This window comes from Emys orbicularis, chromosome 8, assembly GCF_028017835.1.
Source record: "Emys orbicularis isolate rEmyOrb1 chromosome 8, rEmyOrb1.hap1, whole genome shotgun sequence".
Lineage (NCBI taxonomy): Eukaryota > Metazoa > Chordata > Testudines > Emydidae > Emys > Emys orbicularis.
The window spans coordinates 75,843,676-75,856,272 of record NC_088690.1 but is presented as its reverse complement, the minus strand read 5'-3'; the positions used below and the strand labels follow the sequence as shown (position 1 = coordinate 75,856,272).

At 43.4% G+C, this 12,597-nt stretch overlaps 1 protein-coding gene across 1 annotated transcript; it reads left to right on the top strand.

The window, feature by feature from the left end:
- The first annotated feature begins 6,703 nt into the window (after nt 1-6,703).
- LOC135882947 (protocadherin alpha-3-like) lies at nt 6,704-9,145 on the top strand. Its single transcript, XM_065409971.1, has one exon. It carries the CDS (start codon nt 6,704-6,706, stop codon nt 9,143-9,145), a length of 2,442 nt encoding a protein of 813 aa, XP_065266043.1.
- The last annotated feature ends 3,452 nt before the right edge of the window (nt 9,146-12,597 follow it).

Genomic DNA, 12,597 nt, shown 5'->3' with positions numbered 1-12,597 from the left:
AGAGTGTCTTTAAAGCATTTCTATTGACCTCCCCATTTCCTTTCTTCTTTGGTGAGTTGGGTGTACAACAATTGTTTTGGTGAGGGTACATCAGGCATGCACACACAGTGCCTGCTTCACCTCAGCAGGTGCTGGATAATCAGGGCCTCAACACTGAAGATGTTGTCCTCTGTGAGGACACTGACATTAGTGCAGCGATCCTCCCACTCTATGTTGAGGATCTTCCGAAGAAAGTGCTGGTACTGGTGTTCCGGGTTTTTCAGATGTTTTCTGTAGGTCACCCAAGTCTCACAGCCACAGAGGAGAGTTGGGATTACCACTGCTCCATAAACTAAAAGTTTAGTATGTGTTCTGATGTCATGAGTGTTGAACACCCAGCGAGACAGTCTGCCAAAGGCAAGGCTGGCACAGTGGATTCTTTGCTGAATATCGATGTCTATGTCTGCCATCTGTGAGAGATGGCTGCGAAGATAGGCAAAGTATTCTACATTTTCCAGTTCTTCTCTGTCAGTGTAGATCTTCCTTGCTGGGTCTTATGATTCACCGGGAGCTGGCTGGTGGAGAACTTTTGTTTTGCCGATGTTGACAGTTAAACCTAGGCTTTTGTAAACTTCAGAGACGCAATTAAGGGATGTTTGTAGATCCTCTTTTGGGTGTGCAACTACAGCACAATCATCTGCATACTGGAGTTCAGTTAATGTTGCTGATATTACTTTAGTTCTGGTATAGAGACAAGAAAGGTTGAAGAGGTTGCCGTCAGTCTGATATTGGATGCCAATGCCCTGAGGTAGGCGGTCTTGGGTTAACATTTCTATAGCTGCTAAGAAAATGGAGAAAAGGAGGGGTGTTTTATGCCAGTTCAGATGACAAAGGGCTCAGAGGTAGAGCCACTGCACAGGATGGAGGCAGTCGTGGAGGAGTCTTACAACGATGATAAATTTGCTTGGGCAGCCAAACTTTGACATGATTTTCCACAGAGCCTCATGGTTGACAGAATCAAAGGCTTTGGTCAGATTGATAAAGGCCATATACAGCTCCCGATATTGTTCTTGACATTTTTCCTGGATCTGCCTGGCTGCGAAAATCACTTCAGTGGTGCTTTGAGATGGTTTGAAGCCACACTGGGACTCTGGAAGTACTTCCTCTGCAAGAGGGAGCAAGATAGAGCAGGCAATTCAATAAGAGTCTAGCAAGAATCTTCCCAGCAATGGAGAGGAGGGCAATGCGTTGATAGTTGCCACAGTTGCCTCTGTCTCCCTTTTTGAAAATGGTGATGATGTTAGCATTACGTAAATCATCAGGGATTTCTTCTGTGTGCTAGATTTTGAGGAGCAGCAAATGAAGTTAGTTAGTGTTTCTCCTACCACTTTCAGTACTTCAACTGGTATGCCATCAGGACCTGGTGCTTTATTGTTCTTTATTTGCTTAATTGCTTTGAGGACTTCTTTAGGTGTTGGTGGGTTGTCAAGCGTTTCCCAGATTGGGTGCTGAGGGATGGAGTCGATGGTGTCATCAGTCACACTCGATTTTAGATTTAGAATCTTTTGGTACTGTTTCTTCCAGTGCTTTTTGATGGATTCATTATCTTTAAGAAAGGTACTACCATCTCTGGATCTCAGCGGTGTGAGGCCACATGAGCTTGGTCCATACAAAGGCTTTGTCTCACAGAAAAAGTTCTGCATATCATGTCTGTCGATGAATGCTTGGATTTCTTTTGATTTGTCCTCCCACCATTTGCATTTGATTTCTCGGAACCTCCTTTGAACTTCAGTTTTGAGCTGATGGAGAGAGCTCCGCTTCTGACTGGATGATGGATGGTTTTGCCAGTTGCAGAAAGCTTTTCTCTTCTGGTCCAAAAGGGCTGTGATCTCAATATTGTTGTCGTCAAACCAGTTCTGATGGCAGCAGGTAGCAAGGCCAATGGATTCCTTGCAGACCTCATGGATGGTCTGTTTTAGGGCTTCCCAGGCTTCTTTGACATGTGTGTTGTCATTTCCAGGTGCGTATATGGTCAGTTTTTCACTGAGGAGTGCTTGGTGCACTGAGGATTGAAGTCTTTGGATGTTGTATTGCCCTCTGTGTGATTTGGATTGCTTTCTATGTTTTTGATACAATCCTGATGGACACGAGTGACCTCACCAGGTGGTGGTCAGTCCAGCAATCATTGGGTCCTCTCATGACATGGGTGATTTGGACAAATTATGTAGGTATTCAAAATAGGGATGTAAATATCATGTAAAAAGTTAACCATTTAAATGATTAAAATTATATCATTTAACTGGTTAATTGATGTTGCTCCCACCAGCGTGGCACAGCCAGGGCTGGGACTGAGGTCGGACGGCTGGCTGTCGCAGGACTGCTGGGGCTGGGGTCGGCTGGCCAGCTGGCACAGGGCAGCCAGGGCTGGGGTCGCTTCGGCCGGCTGGCATCGCCAGGGCTGGGGTCCCTCCAACTGAGGCTGAGGTCACTCTGGCTGGCATGGGGAGGCCGGGGATGGGGCTGCTATGGCCAGCACAGGGCTGGGGCTGCTCCACCTGGTTGGCCCAGGACTGGGGCTGCTCCGGCCGGTATGCAGGGGGTTAACGGTTAAGGTCAATTAATGGTAAGCCTAATGCTTACCAGTTAATCGGTTAACCATTTAACATTTTACATCCCTAATTCAAAACATGATTTTTGTGTTGCTTGGCTGCTCCATTAGGTTTCTTGAACTTTGTTTAACTTTCCTGATTGGAGAAAAATAAATGATGGCATCTTCGAAAGGACAGCTACTTTGACACCAGAATGTAGGATCACTCACAGTGAATTGTGTAGTTCTGTGATCCTCCTTCTCCTTTGTTTATGAAGAAGGAAACAGTTATCAGTGTTGACATTTAAAGTATCACCACTGGGCATCTGAGTTAACTCCCTCTGAGATTCAGGAGGCAGGTCACATCTCTCAGAGCTATTTTTCCAGGTTCTTTGCAGACTCACCTCTGCATCAGTTACATTTGGTTCACATTTGTTCATGGTTGAGATTTTCTCCTCAACTCATAACAGGGTTTTTTTTATGATGACGATCAAATAAGAAGAAGATAGTAGACTGATCTGGTACATGGGATGATACCGGTGTTAGCCCTAGTTCGACAGTTTTCTGTGGAGACTGATGACAAAAGCTGCTGCACTAATGGGGGTTTGGAATAATGAAAACATGAATTGGGAACTTTCCCAAAAGCTTTTCTTTTCCCTAATGTTTAAGAAACTTGAATTTATACAATTATAGAAATCCAGGATATACAAATTCTCACTGATATTAAATAAAGAGAATATCTGTGTTTATAAAAATTGAGAATAATTTGATTATTAAATTTAAATTTTAAATGATAAAGACAATGAGAGAGAAAAGAAATTTATTGCAGCCATTTGGTAAAGACCAACAATGCCCATGATGGGAGAAAAAATAACAGTGGAAGCTCCTTTTGCAAAATAACCAAGAGATGAAAATAGACTCTAAGCAGGATAGAATTTATTTTTTCCCCAAATTTTCTGAATGATCAAGGTGTGTTAGCTAAAATGATAACTAGCTTGCTTTTACAGGTGTTTACAGCAGGTTGTATTTTGGCTTATTTTTCTCACTTATGTAAAAATGTAACTACTAGTTCCAATAAGGAGAATTATAATTAAGTTCCACTATAAAACCCCAGCCATATCAATTAATCATTGATATCCAAAGTAAATTGGTGATATTGTTCCATTGAATTAATATCATTTTTATTCACTTTTAACATCCTAGTTTAGTGTAACTGATTTGTTTTCTATAACTGATTTGTGATCTCATTGTAGCATATAATGCCGTGTATGTAGTGCACACTGTAATGTACTTTGTACATATATAACATCATACATGATTATTATATCCTCATACAGTTTTGTCCTCCAGTCATTTGCTCTTCAACCTCCCTTTATCACTAAACCTCATGGTCCTGGCATAGGACGTGGTATTTAACAGACTGGAGCTGGCGATCGTATTATCAGCAAAAGTTACCTCAAATTAGAATACAATAAAGCAAGCCTTTTGTTTTGTTTTTAAATTTTGATCTGTGATTATATGAATTTAAGAGTCTTTTTCATGCAACCACTTGAATAATTTTATAATGAGATTTCATCCAACAGTGCTATAATTGTTACTTTAGAGTAAAAGGAATCCAAGATTACCATTGACTATTATAAACTAGGGCTGTCGATTCATCGCAGTCAACTCACGTGATAAACTCAGAAAAATTAATCGTGATTAAAAAAATAATCACAATTAACCCACTGTTAAACGATATAATATCAATTGAAATTTATTACATATTTTGGGTGTTTTTCTACATTTTCAAATATATTGATTTAAATTACAACACAGAATACAAAGTGGATTGTGCTCACTTTGTATTATTATTTTTATTACAAATATTTGCACTGTAAAAATGATAAACAAAAGAAATAGTATTTTTCAATTCACCTCATACAAGTACTGTAGTGCAATCTCTTTATTGTGAAAAATGTAACTTACAAATGTAGATTTTTTTTGTCACATAACTGCACTTGAAAACAAAACAATGTAAAACTTTAGAGCCTATAAGTCCACTCAGTCCTACTTCTTGTTCAGCCAATCGCTAAGACAAACAAGTTTGTTTACATTTACGGGAGATACTGCTATCTGCTTCTTCAGGTCCGGTGGAAGGATGTTTCGTGCCTTAGGCGAAACTTCCACCTTGCGCCCCCCCCTGTGCCTGAGCCCCCGCCCTGAGGTGCCCCCCCGGCAGCTCCCCCCTCCGTCCTGAGGCACCCCCCCTGCGGCAGCTCCTCACCCCTCACCCTGAGGCACCCCCCCGCCCCAGCTCACCCCTGCTCCGCCTCCTCCCTGAGCACGCCGTGGCTGCTTCACTTCTCCCGCCTCCCAGGCTTGCGGCGCCAATCAGCTTAGGCGCCGCAAGCCTGGGAGGCAGGAGAAGTGAAGCAGCCATGGCATGCTTGGGGAGGAGGCGGGGCAGGGGTGAGCTGGGGCGGGGAGTTCCCTTGCGTGCCACCCCCCCCCCCCCTTGCTGCAGGCGGCCCTCCCCGCGCTCCACTGCTCCAGCTCCCTCCACCTAAATGCCGGCGGGGACCGGGGCAGCCGAAGATCCGGCCGCTGTGGTCGCTGCTGAAGAAAATGGCGCCCCCCAAATTCTAGTGCCCTAGGCGACAGCCTAGGTCACCTAAATGGTTGCACCGGCCCTGTGCTTCTTATTTACAATGTCACCTGAAAGTGAGAACAGGCATTCGCATGGCATTTTTTTAGCTGGCATTGCAAGGTATTTACGTGCCAGATATGCTAAACATTTGTATGCCCCTTCATGCTTTGACCACCATTCCAGAGGACATGCTTCCATGCTGATGATGCTCATTTTAAAAATAGTGCGTTAATTAAATTTGTGACTGAACTCCTTGGAGGAGAATTGTATGTCTCCTGTTCTGTTTTACCCACATTCTGCTTTATATTTCATGGTATAGCAGTCTCGGATGATGACTCAGCAGGTTTGTTTTAAGAACACTTTCACAGCAGATTTGACAAAATACAAAGAAGGTACCAATGTGAGATTTCTAAAAATAGCTACAGCACTCAACCCAAGGTCTCAGAATATGAAATGCCTTCCTAAATCTGAGAGGGACGAGGTATGGAGCATGATTTCAGAAGTCTTAAAAGAGCAACACACCTATGCAGAAACTACAGAACTGGAGCCAGCGTGCAGATGTTAATTTTACTCACACAGTGCAGAGCTAACTTCTATAGCATAACATCCAATTCAGCAAGGTACTTAAGCACATGCCTAATTTTACACAAATGAATACATTCATTAAGGTCAGCATCAACAGGACATCTCACTTGGTGCACACGTGCCTTGCTGAGCATAGGATAAACCCCGCTGTTCACCCCTCTCCCTAACAGAGGCAAACACTAATTTATTTCATCTTGGGCAAAACCAAAAAACAACCAACGAATCAGCTCCAAAAGAGAGCGACAGAGAGAAAACCAATACATGCAAAAGTCTACAATTGTGCAGTTTGCACTCCACACAAATTCAAATAATTAAAAAAAATCTTATTGGTAACGGGAAAATTTCTCAGGCGTGAAAGAATGGCGAGTAAAACAGAAAAGTTCTGGGAGCGCAGTGAAAGTTTTGCACATATCGAATTACATACCACAAAAATATATCAACAACATATATTCACGCTGTCCGATAGTATATTTATCTTTACACTAAGATTTCTAACATTCATTAAAAAGATGGCGGCTAGTATACCTGGGCCAGAAACATACTTTAGTTAATCATGAAGATAACTGTTCCAACACAATAAAACAACCCCCAGTTTCACGAGGGAGTTGTTCAGTTTTTAAATGAGAACGGCAACATTTGGAAATACTAGAAATTTCAGATTAATTCTGAAATAAATGAATAAATATCCCTGATGGTTAAAAAGCTACAACCACATTCAGACACATGGTGCCGCTGTTCACTAAAGAAACGGTGTAACAGCAATTAAAATTGAACTCCTCCCTCCAGCGACGGAAAATTACAGTCATTCAGAGCCTGATGTCTGGATTGAAACCTGTACGCGGATATTAAAGGTTCCCCCCCCCCTCATCTACTTCAATATCTACGAAAGGAGATAACTTAAAAGAAGGCAAACCGCGTCCGCTATGGCTCTTCTCCGGCGAGACTCCCTGGTAACCAGGCAGCTGCTGCGGTTGGTTCTGTTACACACGGCCTGGGAGGTGGGCAGCGGCCAGGTCCGTTATTCCGTGCCGGAGGAATCCAAACACGGCACCTTTGTGGGCCGCCTGGCCCAGGACCTGGAACTGGAGGTGGCGGAGCTGGTGCCTCGGATGTTCCGGATGGTCTCCAACAGCAGGAGAGACTATTTTGAGGTAAATGTGCAGAACGGCGTTTTGTTTGTTAATTCGCGAGTAGACAGGGAAGAGCTGTGCGGCCAGAGCCCCCTGTGCGCCATTGACCTGGAGGTGATAGTGGACAAACCCCTGAGGATATTTCACGTGGAAGTGGAGATACAGGATATAAATGACAATGCTCCTGCTTTTCCCGTACCAGAAAAAAATCTATTTATTTTAGAATCCAGACGCCCAGACTCGCGATTTCCACTAGAGGGCGCATCTGACGCAGATATTGGTACAAACTCTCTGCTAACCTATAAACTCAGCCTAAATGAATATTTCAGTGTAGATTTGCAGAAAAATAACGAGCAAAGAAAATCGTTAGTCCTTCTGTTAAAAGAACCTCTGGACAGAGAGGAAACCTCTGAGCATCATTTATTACTCACCGCCACTGATGGGGGCAAACCGGAGCTCACCGGCACAGTTCAGCTGGTGATCACTGTGCTGGATGCCAATGATAACGCGCCTGTATTTAATCAGTCCGTCTATGAAGTGCGTTTGGTAGAAAATGCGGCTAATGGAACATTAATCATTAAACTCAATGCAACCGATTTAGATGAGGGAATTAATAAAGACATTTCATATTCATTTAGTAATTCTTTTAATCCTAATTTAAGAAACATGTTTAGTCTAGATCCAAACACTGGTGAAGTAAGATTTAAAGGAGAATTAGACTTCGAAAATATCAGTTTATATGAACTTCAAATCGAAGCAACTGATAAAAGTGCTTTCCCCTTGACTGGACATTGCACCCTGGTGGTGGAAGTTTTAGACGTGAACGATAACGCTCCTGAGTTGGCTGTGACTTCCCTTTCTCTGCCGGTGCCGGAGGACGCTGCCCCGGGGACAGTGGTAGCTCTTATTAGCGTCTCTGATCGGGACTCGGGAGTCAACGGCAAAGTCACCTGCTCCATCCCCCCGAACCTGCCCTTTCGGCTCGTCTCCACCTTTAAGAATTATCACTCGCTGGTGCTGGCGGAGGCCGTGGATCGGGAGCGAGTGTCTGAATATAAGATCCTGGTGACAGCCAGAGACGAAGGGACCCCGTCTCTCTCGGCCAGCAGCAGCATTTTGTTGCCGATCGCGGATGTGAACGATAACGCTCCCGCTTTCCCTCAGCCCGTTTACACCGTGTTTGTGAAGGAAAACAACCCGCCCGGGGCCCATCTCTTCACCGTGTCGGCCTCGGACCCGGACCTGAGGGAAAACGCCTTTGTGAGCTATTCGGTGGTGGAGCGAAGTGTGGGAGAGCAGCCCCTGTCCAGCTACATCTCGGTGCACTCGGAGAGCGGGCACATCTATGCCCTGCAGCCCTTTGACTACGAGGAGCTGCAAGTGCTGCAGTTCCAGGTGAGCGCGAGGGACGCCGGGTTCCCGTCGTTGTGCGGGAACGTGACTGTGCAGCTCTTTGTCCTGGATGAAAATGACAACGCGCCCGCAGTGTCCCCGGCTGGCTCCGGCCGCGGCTCGCCAGGGCCCGAGCTGGTTCCGCTGTCGGCCGGCGCAGGGCACGTGGTGGGCAAGATCCGAGCGGTGGATGCGGATTCCGGCTACAACGCGTGGCTTCGCTACGAAGTGCAGGAGCCCAGGGCTGCGGGGCCTTTCCGGGTGGGTGTGTACAGCGGGGAGATCAGCACCACGCGGGCCTTGGAGGAGGCGGACGGCCCCAGCCAGAGACTCGTGATCCTGGTGAAGGACCATGGGGAACCGGCGCTGTCAGCGACAGCCACTGTCAGCCTGTCCCTGGTGGAGAGTCCCCAAGCTGTGAAATGGGCCTCGAGGCAAAGGGGCAGGAGCGAAGGGCCCTTGGTTGACATGAACGTATCTTTAATGATCGCCATTTGCTCGGTGTCCGGGCTGTTTGTGCTGGTGATTGTCATGTACGTCGGCCTGAGATGCCACCCGGGTCCGGAAGTGATGTGCGGGCCTGGGAAAGCCACCGTGGTGTGCTCGAGCGAAGTGGGGAGTTGGTCCTATTCCCAGCGCCAGAGCCGGAACTTGTGTGTAGGGGAAGGCACCGCCAAGAATGACCTCATGGTTTTCAGCCCCAACTTTCCTAACTCCGCAGAGAACGGGGACAAAGAGAAACATCAGGCGATGACGCCGAAACTCTGTGGAACGGTTAGTGACAATGTTCTTTTTTTTTGTCTGAAATTATCTAATCGTTTTCTAATTTGGGAGAGAATTTAAGGCTGTTTGAAAGTTTCTAAATATTTTAGAAAAGGTCAATTAAAATTAATACGAATTCGTGTCAAAGTCTTCCAAACGTTTCTGCCACAGACAGGAAAAATGGCTCAGGGGAGTGTTATTCTGTGTGAATAGTGAATCCCTCCCCCTCATCCCCCATTTAATTTGAATTAATGTAAGAAATTGGAATGGCGATGAAAATGGTCCTCTTTATATTTTATATGGAGACCCCAGACGCATTCTGGACTCGGCGCTCCGCTCTTTCAAATGTAATTTCCAAACTGCAAGGCAGAAAATCCTACATCACGATTGTTCATCTTCTGTAAATTCCCATTGATTCATATGGAACCAATTTCCCACAATTTACACCAGCGTCACTCTCCTGTTATTTTGCCCTTCTCAGTGATACAACATTGAGTCGGTGTCAGCAATTTTCAGTGCCTAGTCAATACATTCTATACAGCAATGATGACTATTTTATAACTTATTCTTTTTCAGTGGTGACCCTTCCTGTGCCTTGTGTCTTTTAGACTCTATTCGATTACTAATAAACTTGCAAACATATGTATAAATAAATGAAATAACAATACTCCGGTGAATTCCTTCTGGGGATTTCTAAATAATTAAAGTATCTCAGCGCATCTGTGATATTGCTTTTTCCAGTTGAAGATGGGGAACTCAGACAGAAACATGCAATGATTCGCAGAAGATAGCACAGAAAGAGAAATCAGATTTCTTAGCATGTGTCTTTAACCTCAAGAGCACCTTTCTTCTCGTTGGTTCCCTTATGGTAGCTATGCTGTCCTACTGGAGTTTTATCACTTTTCTCTTTTACCTATTAGATGGTATATTTTCCTTACAATGAAGTGTAGGAATACCATCCCGGAAACAGTTTTTTAAAATTATATATGTTTCTTAATTATAGTTCCAGAGTCCTTTATTACACTTAAATCACTTGAGGTTTCAGTGGAGCATGGTGAACAAAATCATTTAATAATATTACCCTATATTCAAGGTGTATTTCTGAAATAACTCGTCTTGCTCACAGGAAAAAAGTACTAAAATAGATTAGTATTATCTGTTGGCACTACAAGCTGGTCACTAGAATCATAGGGACTCTACTTATATGTCTTAGATGTTTGATTAATAACAGCTAATGCCCCTCCTCCAGTTATCTCCCAACTGTATTGTTCTATCAGGTGTGATATAGATTAGCATTCCCTATAATATTCAGCTATTATCCCATGGTAATGAACACTAACTAATCTTATGAAGAGGAGCATGTACTTTTTAAAGAAAGGTATCACCATTATTTACTCCAATGGAATGCTTTTTTGAAATTTATTTCAGAGTGATTAAAGAGAGCAGATTGTTTTTATTGTTTATTTGTTTCCGCTGATTGTACATCCATATACCTGAGTCATTTCAGCTGTTGTTTTCCAGATTTTACTTCTTGTCTGATATTGGGTCAGGGAAAATGATCTGTCTTTGGTCATATTATTGGTCATAGTTCTTTATAAATTTTATGGGTATATGCTGGTAAGAATAATTAATGTTGGCTTAACCCCGTCCCCAGCAAAATATAGGACCATTTTTCTAACAAATTTTACAGAATTGAAAGTTGGATAAAATATAAATTAAACTAATATAGAGTAAGATCACAGGAACATTGGAATTGCCAGACTGGATCAGACCAAAAGGACATTTAGTCCAGTATCCTGTCTCTGACGGTAGCGAGTAGTAGATGCTTCAGAGGAAGGTATAAGAACCCCACAAGAGGCATATGTGGGATATTCTACCCCACTTTTAGGTATCATTCTGATCTCTAATAATTAGAGATTGTCTTAAACCCTGAAGCAAATGGTTTAATAGCCCTCCAAGAAACGTTGTGGCATTAATTATGATAATTGGCTATTCTTGATATCCATATAAATATCCAACATCTTTATTAATCTTGTTAAATTCTTGGTCTCAAGGACTTTCTGTGGCAACAGTTTCCCCAGTCTAATTACACTTTATGTGAAAAAGTATTTCCTTGTATTGGTTTTGAATGTCCTACCTCTTAATTTAATTTAATATCCCCCTGTTCTTGTGTTATGAGACAGGGAGAACAGAGGTTCCTTTTCTAGACTATTTCTTATTTTATATCATCTCCTTTCTAAGCAGGGCCGGCCCCAGCATTTCTGCTGCCCCAAGCAAAAAAAAAAAAAAAAAAAAAAAAGCCGCGATCGGCGGCGGCAGTTCAGCGGCAGGTCCGTCGCTCCTAGAGGGAGTGAGGGACCTGCCGCCCGGAATTGCCGCAGGTGCCGCCCCTCTCCCTTGGCGGCCCCAAGCACCTGCTTGTTAAGCTGGTGCCTGGAGCTGGCCCTGTTTCTAAGGTAAACAATCCCAATCTTTTCCATCTCTCTTAACATAAGACCTTTTCCAGGGCCTTGACCATTCTCTTCACCCTTCTCTGAACATCTTTCAGTTGTGCAATATATTTTTTTGAGATTAGGTGGCTAGTGCTACACACAGTATCCAAATGAGGCCACACTATTGATTTATGTAAAGGCTTATAATATTTTCCATATTATTCTCTATCCCATTCTTGGTGCATCCTAACATCTTGTTGACTTTTTGACGGCAGTTGAATATTGAGCAGAGGTTTTTATTAAGCTGTCTACAGTACCACCCAAGTCCCTGTCTTGGGTTGATACAGTTCATTTAGAACTTTATAAGGTGTAGGTGTAGTTTATTTCCCCCCCTCCAATATGCTTTCCTTTGCATTTGTTGACATTACGTTTCATTTGCCATCTTGTTGTCCATTCACCTAGCTTGTTGGGATCTCTCTGAAGTTCCTCACTGTCTGCTTTGCTTTCGACTAACCTAAATAAGTTTGTGTCATCTACAGATTTTGATACCTGAATTTATTTCATTTCCTTCCAGGTAATTAAATATTAAGCAACACAAAACCTAGTGCAAAACCTTTAGGAACCCCTGTTAACTTTTGCCATGATGCAACTTGACCACCAACCCTTGGTTTCTGTCTCGTTGACAGTTTTTGTTCCAAGACAATACTTTGCCTGTCACCTCAACACTACTTAGCTTCTTTAGTTGCCTGCATGCAACTTTGTCAAATGTCTTTTGTAAGTCTAAATAAATTGTGTCAGCTGGTTATTTTTTATCCACTATTTTATTAACATATTCAAAGAATTCTAAAAGATTAGCCCGATTCGATATTCCATTGCAGACTCCATGCTGTTTAGACCCTGACATGATTATATCTGTGTTGTTGCCTGCCCTTTCAGGCAAGCAGATATTGGAAGGCAAGAGCTTGCATGTGACACCATCAAGGTGATGAAATGTGTATATATAAAATAGTCTTCAAATGCGGGCTTCGTCACATAAGAGGAAACATATGGCTTTCCGGGCTTTTTCCACTGTGGAGAGAAATTATCAGGGGCCAGCGGCCC